Source organism: Micromonas pusilla (genome assembly GCF_000151265.4).
Source record: "Micromonas pusilla CCMP1545 genomic scaffold MICPUCscaffold_6, whole genome shotgun sequence".
In the NCBI taxonomy this organism is placed as follows: Eukaryota; Viridiplantae; Chlorophyta; class Mamiellophyceae; order Mamiellales; family Mamiellaceae; genus Micromonas; species Micromonas pusilla.
Genome location: NW_003315887.1, coordinates 256,249 through 269,608, shown reverse-complemented (window position 1 = coordinate 269,608; position 13,360 = coordinate 256,249). Strand labels below are relative to the sequence as shown.

The 13,360-nt window shown below is 67.6% G+C and overlaps 8 protein-coding genes across 8 annotated transcripts; 5 read left to right on the top strand and 3 right to left on the bottom strand.

Moving 5' to 3' along the window:
- Positions 1-1,304: 1,304 nt before the first annotated feature.
- MICPUCDRAFT_58643 (uncharacterized protein) lies at positions 1,305-1,562 on the top strand (the record flags this gene model as incomplete). The annotated part of the gene is made up of 1 exon (XM_003059377.1): positions 1,305-1,562. The coding sequence occupies one exon, from the start codon at positions 1,305-1,307 to the stop codon at positions 1,560-1,562; it is 258 nt and encodes an 85-aa protein (XP_003059423.1).
- Positions 1,563-1,732: 170 nt separating this feature from the next.
- MICPUCDRAFT_58642 (uncharacterized protein) lies at positions 1,733-3,267 on the top strand (the record flags this gene model as incomplete). Its single annotated transcript, XM_003059376.1, has 2 exons — positions 1,733-1,990; positions 2,133-3,267. 2 exons carry the CDS (start codon positions 1,733-1,735, stop codon positions 3,162-3,164), a joined length of 1,290 nt encoding a protein of 429 aa, XP_003059422.1. The 3' UTR covers positions 3,165-3,267.
- MICPUCDRAFT_58641 (uncharacterized protein) lies at positions 3,226-4,286 on the bottom strand (the record flags this gene model as incomplete). Its single annotated transcript, XM_003059074.1, has 1 exon — positions 3,226-4,286. One exon carries the CDS (start codon positions 4,284-4,286, stop codon positions 3,318-3,320), a length of 969 nt encoding a protein of 322 aa, XP_003059120.1. The 3' UTR covers positions 3,226-3,317.
- A 1,432-nt stretch (positions 4,287-5,718) lies between these two features.
- MICPUCDRAFT_17653 (uncharacterized protein) lies at positions 5,719-6,709 on the bottom strand (the record flags this gene model as incomplete). Its single annotated transcript, XM_003059073.1, has 2 exons — positions 5,719-5,969; positions 6,103-6,709. Coding segments are annotated over 2 exons (858 nt in total), but the record flags the coding sequence as incomplete, so codon positions are not given.
- Positions 6,710-7,208: 499 nt separating this feature from the next.
- Positions 7,209-9,106, top strand: MICPUCDRAFT_47474 (uncharacterized protein; the record flags this gene model as incomplete). The annotated part of the gene is made up of 3 exons (XM_003059375.1): positions 7,209-7,990; positions 8,121-8,328; positions 8,501-9,106. 3 exons carry the CDS (start codon positions 7,209-7,211, stop codon positions 9,059-9,061), a joined length of 1,551 nt encoding a protein of 516 aa, XP_003059421.1. The 3' UTR covers positions 9,062-9,106.
- Positions 9,107-9,314: 208 nt separating this feature from the next.
- Positions 9,315-10,130, top strand: MICPUCDRAFT_40114 (uncharacterized protein; the record flags this gene model as incomplete). Its single annotated transcript, XM_003059374.1, has 1 exon — positions 9,315-10,130. One exon carries the CDS (start codon positions 9,315-9,317, stop codon positions 10,128-10,130), a length of 816 nt encoding a protein of 271 aa, XP_003059420.1.
- Positions 10,129-11,191, bottom strand: MICPUCDRAFT_58637 (uncharacterized protein). Its single transcript, XM_003059072.1, has 2 exons — positions 11,096-11,191; positions 10,129-10,680 (listed from the first exon to the last, which is right to left on the bottom strand). Exons 1-2 carry the CDS (start codon positions 11,150-11,152, stop codon positions 10,243-10,245), a joined length of 495 nt encoding a protein of 164 aa, XP_003059118.1. The 5' UTR covers positions 11,153-11,191; the 3' UTR covers positions 10,129-10,242.
- Positions 11,192-11,397: 206 nt separating this feature from the next.
- On the top strand, positions 11,398-13,065 carry MICPUCDRAFT_47473 (uncharacterized protein). The gene is made up of 4 exons (XM_003059373.1): positions 11,398-11,627; positions 11,885-12,007; positions 12,196-12,477; positions 12,686-13,065. Exons 1-4 carry the CDS (start codon positions 11,427-11,429, stop codon positions 12,890-12,892), a joined length of 813 nt encoding a protein of 270 aa, XP_003059419.1. The 5' UTR covers positions 11,398-11,426; the 3' UTR covers positions 12,893-13,065.
- Positions 13,066-13,360: the final 295 nt, after the last annotated feature.

Sequence of the window (13,360 nt, the reverse complement as noted above, 5' to 3'; positions counted from 1 at the left end):
TTTTTTCGTTTTCGCGACGCCCGCCGCTCGCGGCGAAGCGTCGCGTCGTCCAGTGCGCCATGAGCGAGGCGGGCGACGGCACGGATGCCGCCGCCGAGGTCCCCGCGGCGGACCTCGCGCCCGTGATCGAGCTCCTGAAGTCCGACGACGACGCGGCGCGGATCGACGGCGCGACGAAGCTCAAGGAGATCGCGTCCGAGCCGAGGTGCGCGTCGTCCCGACGCGCGCGCCATCCATCCATTCGCCGCGCGTGACCAAAAGGAGAATCACGCTTCTTCGCTTCCTCGTCCGCCGTCCGCCCCCGACCATCCCCCTCACGCCGCGTTCTCCCCCCCCCCTCCCCCACCCCCACTCCCTCCTCGCAGGAACGACGACGCCGTGTTCGCCGCGGAGCTCTCCCCGCACCTCCTGAACATGCTCGCGAGCGACGACGAGCCCACGAACGTCGCCGCTCTCCGCGCGCTCCACGCCCTCGTCTCGCGCCCCGGCCCGATCTTGCGCCTGCGAGTGGGCACGCCCGAGACGATGGACGCGCTGTGGAGCAAGCTCGTGCCGTCGACGTCGGGGTGGTACGAGCCCACGGAGGAGGAGATGAGTCGCGCGGCGGAGATGGACGAGCCGCCGCCGACGCCGGGGCCGCTGCTCGTGACGCCTCCGTCCACGAAGATCGCTTTCCACGCCCTCCGAGTGATCTGCGCCGCGGTATTCGCGGACTGGCAGTCCGTGGAACATCTCATGGGCGCGCCCGAGGGCGCGATGGCGCTCGTGAGGGACCTCTCGCCGCTGTTAAACCTTCTCAAGCCCGAGGGCACGACATCTGTCGCGGTGCTGCAGAAGGCGACGCGGCTCGTGCACCTCCTCTGCCGAACGTCGTTCGGCCGGAAGTCGCTCCTCGAGCAAGGCTTACGCGCGACGCTCGTCGACGCGTTCAACGCGCCGCCGCCGCGGGATTCGAAGCAGGTGATATCGTGCTGCCAGATCGTCCTCGCCGCGGTGTCGGACCCGGACGACACGCCGCTGGAGCTCATCGAGGGCGGGGTGATCGACCCGTTGGCGCCGCTGTTGATCGACGAAGGCGCGTTCAATGTCGCACGCCGATCCTTAAGGAGTTTACTTCCCGGCGTTCGTTTCTCTCCGCCCAGGGTCCCTCGCTGCTTTCAATCCCGACACACCGCGACGCTTTTCAACTTCAACTGACGCCTTTCAACTCTCAACTCCACTCGGACGTCGCTTCGTATGGGAAAATACCCTCAGACGTGGACGTGCAGACCGCCGCGTGCGGCGCGTTGACGCGACTCGCCGCGATGTCCCCGGAGGCGGCGGCGCGGATGTTTGAGCTCGACGTGTTGGGGGACATTCGGAGGATGCTTCCGAAGCCGGACCGGCTGAGCACGCCGCCGGATACGCCGGAGTCGCTGGACGTGGACAACGTGTTTCGAGAGTTGTTCCACGACGACGGCGACGACGGTGACGGCGACGGCGACGCGGGGACGACCGCCGCGCTCTCAGGCGCGTTCGTTCTATCTTACACTGGTCCCCATACGACCGCGTTCGCGTGGTGAACGCCGATCCTTAAGGACTTTGCCCGGCGCATCTCTCCGCCCAGGGTCCCTCGCTTTCAATCCCCGCCCTCGGCGCCTTTCAACTCCACCTGACGCCTTTCAACTCCACCCCGACATTCGCTTGTATAGAACGGCCCTCACTCAACGCGCTGACGCTGACGACGCCGACGATGCGGCCGGACCTCGGCCCGCCGCCGAAGCCGCCGGTGCCGCTCGCGCGGACGGAGAAGCTCGCGGCCGGTCTCTTGGAGCTCCTCGCGGCGTTGCTGTCGCACGACGCCATCAGGGACGACGCGTGTCGCGTCGGCGGGGACGTCGAGGCAGCCAGGGGGTTGCTTCCGTCGGGGAAACACCGTCCGACGTGGACGACGACGATCGTGCATCAGGCGCGTTCTATACACTGGTCCCCATACGACCCCGTCGGCGTGGTGAACGCCGATCCTTAAGGACTTTTGCCGTCGCATCTCTCCGCCCACCCCTCGCTTTCAATACCCGCCCTCGGCGCCTATCAACTCCAACTGACGCCTTTCAACTCCACCCCGACATCGCTTTGTATGGATCGCGCATCAGTTTTTACCCGCGGCGACGTACGAGCGGCCGGCGACGCCGACGCCGCCGGAGGAGGAGGCCGGCGCGGCGGCGGAGGGCGGCGCGGAGGGGGGCGAGGAGGGCGGCGGCGAGGGGGGCGAGGACGCGGCGGCGGCGGCGGCGGCGGAGGGAGGGGAAGAGGAGAAGCCGGGCCCCGCGGCGGACGGGGAAGCGAAGAGAGACGACGACGGCGGCGGCGCGGCGGACGCGGAGGTTTACGACGCCGACGCGAACGACGATAAGAAGAGCTTCGACACGTGGGACTGGGAGCCGGTCGTCGTCCCCGGGGATCCCCCCTGGGACGATCATCTCGTCTGCGAAGCCGCGCTTCGCGCGCTTGAAATTTGCGCGCGGCACCCGCGGTGTCGCGCGCAGCTCAACGAGGACGACGGCGCGGGCGTGAAACAGCTGTGCGAGGTTCTGAAGCGCGAGATGCGCGGGTGCGTGGAGCCGACGCTTCGGATCATGCTCCTCCTGATGGCGCACGCGAGGCAGAAGCGCGAGGAAGGGGGCGGCGGATGCGGGGGAGAAGAGGAGGAGGAGGAGGAAGCCGCGTCGTCAGTCGGAGAGGGCGAGGAGGCGGAGGACGGGGCGAAACCGGAACCGAAAGCGAAACCGTTCGACGTCCTCGCCGACGCGGACGTCAAGGCGACGCTCAACGGCGTCGGCACCGGCGACCCTGGATCGGCCGCGTACGACCAGCTTCGACTCACGAAGGCGCTGTCGCTCGTCGCGTATCCCCTCGAGGAGGTTCTGCCGGACCGCAGACCGCGACCGCCGACGCCGGATCCGCCGCCGCCGCCGCCGAAGGTGCCGTTGCTCGTGGGGCACATGAAAGGGACCTTGCGCGTGGCCGTCGGCGCGCACAAGCAGCTCGAAGAAGCGGCGATCAGGGCGAAGGAGGGTGCCGGGGAGGAGGTGGGACCCGAGGGCGGAGGAGAGGGCGGGGGCGGAGAGGGCGAGGGCGACGCCGCGCCCGGGGAGGACGTCTTGGAGATCGTCACGGAGAAATGATAAAAACCTAACCCTCACCCCGGGGATCGACCCCTAGCTAGCGCGAATCATCACAGAAGATACAGACAGTTTTAGTTGTTGTTACAAACACTACGCTACAATTGAATGAATCGATTGAATCGTACGACGCACATCGTGCGCACTGGTCACACGTCACGTCGCCGCGACCGCTTCGTCCGGCGCGGACCCCAACACCTTCCTCGCGCGTGCGTTGGCGACGTCGGCGGCGTCCGCGCACGCGCTCAACCTCCCCGCGATCGCGCACGTGAACCTCGCGACGCGTTCCCTCCCCTCGAACATCAACATCGCGCCCCCGCCGCCGCCGCTCGCGCGCTGGTCGTCATCGCTGTCGCGCTCCCCCGTCCTCGCGAACCGCGTCCCCTCCGAGAGTAAAAACAAAAGAAGAATCGTCGAACGCGTGAACGCGTCGAGCGCGCACGCGAGGTTCCCCGTCAGCTCCTCGACCGCGGCGGCGCGTCCCAGCCGCAGCGACGCCTGGTACGTCGCATCCGCGCCGTCGGGCATCGAGTCGGAGCCGGAGCCGGGGGCGCGCACGCTGACGCCCGCGCGTTCGGCTCTCGACACCGCCGCGGCGAACGACGCCTCGAGACGCGCGACGGTTTTTTTCTTCTCGTCGAGCGCGGCTCGCAGCCGCTCAACCTCGACGACGCGCGCTTCCGTCTCCGCGGCGTTCTCTTCGCTCTCTTCCTTCGCCGCGATCGTCGTCGCGGCGACGTGCGCGGCTTCCGCGGCGTCGGACGCGTCGCGCGACAGCGACAGCGCTTCGTGCAGAGCGTTTAAGGACACGAGCGATAACGAGAGCGCGTCGAGTTTGTGATCGCTCTCCCAGCGCTCCGCGGCGGCGTCGCGGAGCACCGCGGCCGCGCGCTCGAGCGTGGCCGCCCGGCTCGTCGTCGTCGTCGCCATCGCGTCGCCGCGCGCGGTCGCGATCGCCGCGGCCGCCAGCGCCGCCGCCGTCGCGGCGAGCTCGGCGGCGATGCCTCCGACGAGCACCGGGACGTTCGCGTTCCCGGGCTGCGGCCGCTCGCGTCGCTCGTCGGGCGTCGCCGGCGGCGGCGGCGACGGCGCGGAGTGCCACTCGCTCGGCGGGGACGCGTCCATGTGGTCGACGACGAATCGGTCTCGATCTCGATCTCTATCTCTATCTCGATCTCTATCAGGGCCGTTCTATACAAGCGAAAGTCGGGGTGGAGTTGAAAGGCGTCAGTTGGAGTTGAAAGGCGCCGAGGGCGGGTATTGAAAGGGAGGGGTGGGCGGAGAGATGCGACGGGCAAAGTCCTTAAGGATCGGCGTTCACAACGCCGACGCGGTCGTATGGGAACCAGTGTATAGAACGCACCTCAGCGCCTCCGCCGCGTCGTCTTCTCGGAGACGTCCCGAACGACAGCAGCGTATCGCGCGTCCCGCTCACGAGCTTCTCTCCCGCGTCGCTGAGCCGTCGCGCGAGCACGCCCGCGAACTTCGGCGGGGTGAAGGACGTCGACGACGACGACGCGCGAGGACTGCGATCCGCGTGCGCGCGCGTCGACGACGGCGAGGGCCGTTCTATACGAGCGAATGTCGGGGTGGAGTTGAAAGGCGTCAGAAGCGGAGTTGAAAGGCGCCGAGGGCGGGTATTGAAAGCGAGGGACCCTGGGCGAAGAGATGCGCCGGGCAAAGTCCTTAAGGATCGGCGTTCACCACGCCGACGCGGTCGTATGGGAACCAGTGTATAGAACGCACCTGACTCCCCGGAGACGATCACGAACCCCTCCGCGTCCGTTTCTGTCGAAACCGCCGCCGCGTTGGCGTTGGCGTGGACGTTGAACCCCGCGAATCGACGCGGGCGGCTCGTCGGCGACGGCGACGCGCTCAGCGGCGGCTTCCTCGACCACGACCGCGACCCCGACCCGCCCCAGCCGCCGCGCGACGGCGACGGCGAGAGCGAGAACCCGCCGCCGCCGCCGCCGGACGCGCGCCGCGCGAGCGGGGAGGACGAGAGCCAGTGCGTCGTGGACGTCGCCGCCGTCGCCGCCGCGGACGCGGCGTCGCGCGCGAACGCGGCGACCGCGCCGACCCCGCGACGCGCCTTTTCGACGCTCGACGGCGGCGTGTGCGCTCGCGTCGGGTCGTTCGACGACGCGGCGGCGCGAGCGCGATGCCCGCCGCCGCCGCCGCCGCCGCGGTCTGGGACGCGAATAGGTTTCACGCCGCCGCCGCCGCGTCGCGCGTCGTGTTCGAACGGAAACGGCATCTGCGACGAGTCGCGCGAGCCGTCGGACCCGGATCTGGATCCCCCCGAGTGGGACTGTGATTGAGATTGGGAGTGGTCCGACCGGCTCCCGCCGCCGTCGCGCTCCGCCGTCGCCGTCTCGCGACGACGATCCATCGCATCCCCGTCGCCGCCGACGATCGGTCTCCCCGTCGCGCGGTCGCGGTCGCTCATCGGTCGCCCCGCCGTCGACGTCGACGTCGACGTCCTCGCCGGCGGCGGATTCGGAAGTTTCTCCCCCGTCAAAAACGGGTGCGAGAAGAACTCCTCAAACGTCGCGCGTTCCGCCGGGTTTCGCCGCAGCAACGCTCGGAGCATCGAGACGCACTCCGGCGAGAGCGCGTTCGCCACCTTGCTCGGTATCTTCGCGTCCTGTCGCTCGATGTTCCGTAACAGCTGCATCGGGTTCATCCCCGTGAACGGCGTGCGGCCGACGAGGAGCTCGTACAAGATGGAGCCGACGCTCCAGAGGTCCGCCTTGGCGTCGTACTTTTGGTACGAAAGAATCTCCGGCGCCATGTACAGCGGCGAGCCTGTGGATCGAATGAAATGATTTGATTGGTCAGTCACGATGACATGTCAACCCGTCATCGGGTGGATGGGTGTCATCGAGCTTTTGAAATACACAACACACGCGCGGAGGACGCGAACGATTGGAGGACGCACCGCACAACGTCTCCGCCAAACCCGTCGGGTGCATGTACCTCGCGAATCCAAAGTCCGCGATCTTCAAGATCTTCTCCCCGTCCCCGCTCGCCCCCGCGGACGTCAGCAACAAGTTCTGCGGCTTCAGATCGCGGTGTATCAAGTTCTTCTCGCGCATCGCGGTGAGCCCCGCGGCCATCTGCGTCAACATTCCTCGCGCCGTCGCCTCGTCGACGCTTCCGTTTCTTTTGATGTACTCGCCGACGTCGCCGCCGTCGCAGTACTCTAGCACGAGGTGCACGACCTTGTCTCCCGGGTCGCGTATGATGTCGTACAGCTTGATAATGTTCGGGTGGTCGCTCTGTCTCAAGACTTCGATCTCGGACTCGAGGCTCTGTCGGAGCTTCTTCGAGAGCTTCTCGAGGTAGATCTCTTTGACCGCGACGACGTGAGATTCGGACGTGAGATGCCGCGCGCGCCACACCGTGGCGAACGACCCGCGTCCGATGCGCTTGTCGATCACCCAGCACCCGCCGATCGTGCGCGTCGTCGTCGACGGCGCGTCCTCGAGGATCACGGACGGGGAGCGCGGGACCGCGTCCTCGACGGGAGGGGGCGGCGTCGCCATGACTTCCCCGCGTCCTCCCCCTCCGACGCTTCGCTGAATATTCCCGCGGGAAAGCGCGCTGACTCACTCGAATGGGGACGCGCCGCGGTCGCGCTTCGCGCGCTTTTCACGCGTCGCGCGCGAACCCGACGCGGCTCCGCGTCGGAGCGAAGGCGCGAAGAAACACTCTCTCGCGGATCGTCGGGTTCTAGAAGCGCGCGCGGGGTGGAGTCGTCGCCCGGAGGCGGATGCGCGCGGCGGTCTGACCCCCCTTCAAACGGGCGTGCGATCTTCAAAAACGGGTAAGCTCCAGGTAAACTCGCGGGAAGCGCCAAACACGAGATGACGCACTGGCGACCAGTCAGCCTCGTAGTTTTCGCGCGTACTCGTACGAGCCGTCGAGGCTTCTCGAGGCGCCACCTCATCGGCCGTCCACGTCTCTCGACTCCGCGCGCCTCACACGCGCTCGCGCGGACGGACGTCGCACGCGAGGGGAGAGCATCGTTCAAAAGAGAGGAACATGGCGCTCGCGACGCGCGTCGGCGTCGCGGCGACGACGCCGCGCGCGCTCCGCGCGCCGCGCGCGTCGCCGCGGCGCGTCGACGCGCGGGCGGCGCGGACGCGCGAAAGTGCCGTGCCGCGCGTCGTCGTCGTCGCGCGCGGCGCGATCGGAACCCCCCGGATCGCGCGCGGAGGAGTCGCGGCGAGGCGGCGCGACGGAGGACGCGCCGGCGCCGCGCGAAAGGGAGAGGAGGGGTCGATCGCGGAGACGGCGGCGGCGCGGGCGGACGACGAGGACGATCGCGCGCGGCGAGCGCGACCGACGACGACGACGACGACGACGACGACGACGGACACGGACTGGGATTGGCTACCGAAGCTCGGGCTCGCGACTCTCGGCGGCGCGGGCGTCTTCGGCACCAACTTCCAGCTCGACGGCCCCGCGTCCACGCTCGAGGCGGTCGCGGTGCTCGCGTCCATCATCTTCGTGCACGAGTGCGGACACTTCTTCGCGGCGCGCCTCCAGGACATTCACGTCTCGAAGTTTAGCATCGGATTCGGCCCCAACCTGCTGTCGTATCAAGGTCCGGAGGTGGAATACTCCCTGCGCGCGATCCCGCTCGGCGGGTTCGTCGCGTTCCCGGACGACGATCCGGACTGCCCGTTCCCGGAGGACGACCCAGACTTGCTGAGGAACCGACCGATGAAAGACAGGGCCATCGTGGTGTCCGCGGGCGTTCTCGCCAACGTCGCCTTCGCGCTCGCCATTCTCACGACGCAGGTCAACACCGTCGGGTTCAGGTGAGGAGCGAGACTTCGAGACGACGAGGACCCGTACAGTACACTCCTTCGCGCGCGTCGTGCGTCGTGACGTTACGTGTTTCTTCCCGACGCCCGCCTGACGCCTCGCTTCCTTCTCTTCTCCCTACAGCGTGCAAGACTACAAGCCCGGGGTTAAGGTGTCGCAGCTGCTGAGCACGTCCGCGGCGAGAGAGTACGGCGTCCGCGTCGGCGACGTCATCACCGCGGTCAACGGCGAGGTCCTCCCCGCGGACGGGAAGAGCGTCAACGTCGTCGTCGACCGCGTGCGCGCGTCGGGCGCGTCCGTCGTCCGCTTCGACGTCTTGCGGCGCGCGGAGGTGCGTTCTATACACTGGTCCCCATACGACCGCGTTCGCGTGGTGAACGCCGTTCCTTAAGGACTTTGCCCGGCGTGTCTCTCCGCCCACCCCTCGCTTTCAATCCCCGTCCTCGACGCCTTTGAACTCCTACTGACGCCTTTCAACTCCACCCCGACGTTCGCTTGTATAGAACGCGGGCGCCGCGGGCGGCGCCGCGACTGGCGAGATGCGAGCGATGACGATCGACGTGACGCCGAACACGTCCCCGACCGGGGAAGGACGTATCGGCGTGCAGCTCGAGGCGAACGCGACGATCGAGAAGCGGATCGCGAAGAACGCGGGAGAGGGACTCGCGCTCGCGTCGAAGGAGTTCGCGCGGCTCACCACGCTCGTGAGCAAATCTCTGTTTTCTCTCGTGTCCAACTTTAGCGCCGCGAAGGAGAACGTCTCCGGGCCGATCGCGATCGTCGGCGTCGGCGCGGAGGTGATGCGGACGTCGGACCTGAGCGGGTTGTACCAGTTCGCGAGCGTGATCAACATCAACCTCGCGGTGGTGAACATACTCCCGCTGCCGGCGTTGGACGGCGGGTTTTTATTTTTGATCGCGATAGAGGCGCTCAGAGGGGGGAAGAAGCTGCCGACGAACGTGGAGCAGAGCATCACCGCGTCGGGGGTGTTGCTGCTGTTGGGGTCCGGGATGTTTCTCATCCTGCGCGACACGCTGAACTTGTTCGAGAGCATCAACAAGTGAGTTAGCACGTACTGTAGTAGAGGCGTTCAGACGACTTTTTTTGGTAAAAAGACCCGCACTGCTCGCACGGCATTTCGACGATGCCGATCAACGTTGATCGCGCGCGCCTTTGAAACGCTCCGATGAAAAAACGCGCGAGGCGCGACTTTTCTGTGGCGACGAGCGTTTCGCACGTTTTTCTCACGTTTTTCCCCAAAAGCTGCTGCGGTCGAGAGGCCACCTCCGCGGTCACCACTCCGCCGCGCGCCGCGCCATGTCCGCGTCCGGCTCCATCCTCCGCAGCGGCTCGAAGCCGAAGCGCTCCGTGTCGTTCGAGTACCTCCCGACGACGTACGGCGCCGCGCCCGCGCGCGACGCGCCGACGGCCGCGACCTTCGCCCGCGCGTCGTCGTCGTCGTCGTCTGCTCCATCGTCGACGTCATCGGTCGCCTCGACGACGCGCGCGCTTCATCACCCCTCCTCCGTCGGTCGCGCGTTGACGCTCGTCCTCGGCGCCGTCGCGCTCCTCGGCGCGTTCGTCGCGCTCGCGACGCACCACCACACCGCGAACGCGCACGCGCGCGGAGCCGGGGAGGGCGTCGTCGCGCTTTCCGCCGCCTCCGCGGCGCGCCTCGGCGTCGAGAACGATGCATCGAGCGGATCGAAGAACCTCCTCGGCGGCCCCCTGCGGCCGTGCTCGGACGCGACGCAGGCGACGCAGACCGGGATCGATCGCTCCGGGTCGTGCGCGTGGGACCCCGACGACGCGGGGTATCACGCGGTGTGCGTCGAGATGGACGCGAAATTCTTGAGCGCGAGCGCGACGCGCGACGCGAACGACCTCTCTTCCGTGGTGAAGCCAGGGGAGCGATGGTGCGTCTGCGCGTGGGCGTTCGCATCCGCGGTGGAGCGGGATCCGAAGACGATGGAAGGGCTGGAGTTGCAGTGCGACGGGAGCAACGGGAAGTTGCGCGGGGTGTACGAGTCGTTCATCGCGCGGAAGGAGGCGCTGAAGTCCCCGAGCGGGAGGGAGTACGAGGCGGGGAAGGCGCTCGCGGCGGTGGACAGACTGTGCCCGGCGCCGCGGTGACGACGATAGCGACGGCTGTAACGAATGAACGAATGTACTATATACCAACACCGCGTCGCGAACCAACCGAAACCGACCGATCGACCGCAAAAACACACCACACCATATGCGATCAAAGGTACACGTTCGCGGCCCGCTCCTCGCGTTTCATCTTACGCGAGTCGCGCTTGTTCACCCCCTCCGCGACTTCGCGCTCTCGCTTCACCGTCCGAATTTGCGCGATCTTCGTCTTCAAGATGCCAAAGTGATGCCCTTTGTACTCCTTCCTCGTGGACTGACGCATTCTGAGCTCGAACAGCATCTTCTTCGCGGCGACGATCTCCTTGTTCAGATCCTCGTTGCTCATCCCCTTGAAGTCCGCCGCTTTCGTCGGCTTCACCGCCGCGAAGGCGTCGTCCTTCGCCGCGTCCTTCGTCTCGTCGCCGTCGGCGGCGAAGACGCGTAGCGCGGCGCCGCGAACGCTCCGCGAGGACGACGGCGCGAAGGAGGACGCCTTCGCGGCGCGGACGGGCGCGCCGGTCATCGCGACGGACTTGCGCGCGGTGGACGCCTGGCGAGCGAGAGGGATCCCGGGCGCGGGCGAGCGAGGGAGGACGGAGGGAGGTCAGCGCGGGGAGGGGGCGGGGAGGATTGATTTGATGGATAGAATCTGGGTCGTCCGTCGTGCGCCTTTGCCCTTAGCGACAAGCCCTGCGGCGTCTTCGCTTCGCGCCGGAGACGGGGGCGTCGCGAGGGCGCGAGGGCGCGCGCGAGGGTTCCGTCGCCGCGGACGGCGCGGTGACGTCGTCGCGCGGGGTCGAGCGCGTCGCGTGGACGATCGCGGCGCTCGACGCGCGCGCTCCCGCGCGACGCCGCGTCGTCGCGTCCGCCGCGCGATGAAACCAAACCCTCTACCCTCAATTTCCCGCGACGCGCGCGAGACGACGGACTTGGACGCGCGCGGACGGGAGCGTCGAGATTCGCACCTTGACGGAGCTCGGCGCGGCGAGACGCATCGCGGACATGGACACGGTGAGCGCCATCTCGAACCTGGTGTTCGTGAGGTGTGCGTGCGCGCTGCGCCCGGACAGTGACGGGCGGCGTGGCGATTTTAGAGACTGGCTGGACGACGAGCGAAAGACGGTCGGTCGTGGGATAAAGTAGTTTTCGTGCGTAGTACGCGACCGGTCCGATATTCTGACTGCTCGGCTGTGACGAACTTGGTCTCGGCCGCGTCGCGCGGCGCCGCCCGTCGCGAGATCGTTCGTTCACTTCGCGCCGCACAGTGTCGCCGCCTCGCTCTCCTCCTCAAGAACGATGTCCGCTTTCACCGCTTCCCCCGCCGTCTTCGCGCGCAAGGCGCTCAACGGCTCCGCGCTCACCTCCAAGCGCGTCGCCGCGAAGAACGTCAAGACGTTCGCGGTCAGCGCGAACGCGAAGGTTGACGCGTGCGATAAAAACTCCGTCATCGTGTCCCCGTCCATCCTCAGCGCGAACTTCGCGACGCTGGGTGCGGAGGTGCGCGCCCGCCGCGCGAGTCTCCCTCCTCTCTCTCCTCGTCCTCCATCGCGTCGCTCGCGCGTCTTTCTTTCGGTTCCCCCCTCGCGCGATCGATCGAGCGACGCGTTCATGGAAGCGCGCGCGTCGATCCCTCGATCGCCCCCACGTGCCGGAACGCCTCGCACCCTCCGCGATCGGATAGAATGTTCCGAGCGCGCGCCGTCGCTGACCGTCCCTCGCGCCCTCCTCCCGCGCTCCCCCCCCCGCGCGCGCAGGTCAAGGCCGTCGACGAGGCCGGCGCGGAGTGGATCCACATCGACGTCATGGACGGCCGCTTCGTGCCGAACATCACGATCGGTCCCCTCGTCGTCGACGCGCTTCGCCCGGTCACGGACAAGGTGCGAAGATCCGTCGTCGCGCGTCGTCGTCGTCTCTCTCGTTTTTCCTCCTCCTCCTCCTCCTCCTCCTCCGCGCGCGGCCCGCCCCGCCCCGGCGCGCGCGCGTCGCGCCGCGTCGTCTGATCCTCAACCTAACCCTAACCCTAACCCTTAACCCTAACCCCCACCCCCCACCCCGAACCCCTCAGGTCCTCGACTGCCACCTCATGATCGTCGAGCCGGAGCTCCGCGTCGCCGACTTCGCCAAGGCTGGCGCGGACATCATCTCCGTCCACGCCGACCCCGGCACGTCCACGATCCACCTCCACCGCACGGTGAACCAGATCAAGGACCTCGGATGCAAGGCTGGCGTGGTCCTCAACCCGGGGACGCCGCCGGAGTGCCTCGAGTACGTCCTCGACTGCGTCGACCTCATCCTGGTCATGTCCGTCAACCCCGGGTTCGGCGGGCAGTCGTTCATCGAGTCTCAGGCGCGTCCTACGTCATCACGCACTGGTCCCCGTACGACCGCGTTCGCGATGTGAACGCCGTTCCTTAAGGACTTTTCCGTCGTTTCTCCCCGCCCACCCCTCGCTTTCGATCCCGACGCGCCGCGACGCCTTTCAACTCCTCCATCTGACGCCTTTCGACTCCGCCCCGACGTCGGTCGCTTCGCGCGGATCCTCCCTCGACGCGCAGGTTGAGAAGATCGCGAAGATCAAGGCCATGTGCGACGCCAAGGGCGTGAACCCGTGGATCGAGGTCGACGGCGGCGTCACCCCCGCGAACGCGTACAAGGTGATCGAAGCCGGCGCGAACGCGCTCGTCGCGGGGTCCGCGGTGTTCAACTCGCCGGACTACGCCGCCGCCATCGCGGGCATCAAGGCGTCCAAAGCGCCCAAGTAATTTGTTTTTAACGCAGCTGGCGCGGGTACTGTGAGGAAAAGGAAGGAAGAGAGGAGCGCGACGCGGGACGTCCGCGCGTCGCCGAGTTGTGAGGGCTATGCCTCGCGTGGTGAAGGATATTACACGAGCGAGGGTGTTGTTACGTAGCGATAACGTCGATTCATTCTATTCGTAAAGAGGCGAACGCGCGCGGCGCGAGAGGAGCTCTCCCCGCCACCTCGCCTCGCCAAACTTTTTATTTTCCCCGGATCTCACTCGCCATCACAACGCGTCGCACGGCGTGGGGTGGCGCGTCCCGCCCCGCCCCGCGCGCGTCGTCTCGAGCGTCGCCCGCGTGAGAAGGTCAGCCGTCAGTCGTCGAGTCCGTCGTCGCGTCGGCGTCATGTTCGTCGCCGCGGCGCGTCGCCGCCGCGTCGCCGACGTCGCGACGCGTCGCTTCCTCTTCGTCGTCGGCGCGTCGTCGTCGTC

What these genes read in the sequence shown, in the direction of transcription:
- MICPUCDRAFT_47473 (XM_003059373.1), top strand. Translation starts at nt 11,427, where the DNA reads ATGTCCGCTTTCACCGCTTCCCCCGCCGTCTTCGCGCGCAAGGCGCTC. An exon ending in TCGCGACGCTGGGTGCGGAG is followed by an intron (nt 11,628 to 11,884) that starts GTGCGCGCCCGC and finishes CCGCGCGCGCAG; the next exon opens with GTCAAGGCCGTCGACGAGGC. An exon ending in TTCGCCCGGTCACGGACAAG is followed by an intron (nt 12,008 to 12,195) that starts GTGCGAAGATCC and finishes CGAACCCCTCAG; the next exon opens with GTCCTCGACTGCCACCTCAT.
- MICPUCDRAFT_58637 (XM_003059072.1), bottom strand. Translation starts at nt 11,152, where the DNA reads ATGGCGCTCACCGTGTCCATGTCCGCGATGCGTCTCGCCGCGCCGAGC. An exon ending in CCGCGCCGAGCTCCGTCAAG is followed by an intron (nt 10,681 to 11,095) that starts GTGCGAATCTCG and finishes CTCGCTCGCCAG; the next exon opens with GCGTCCACCGCGCGCAAGTC.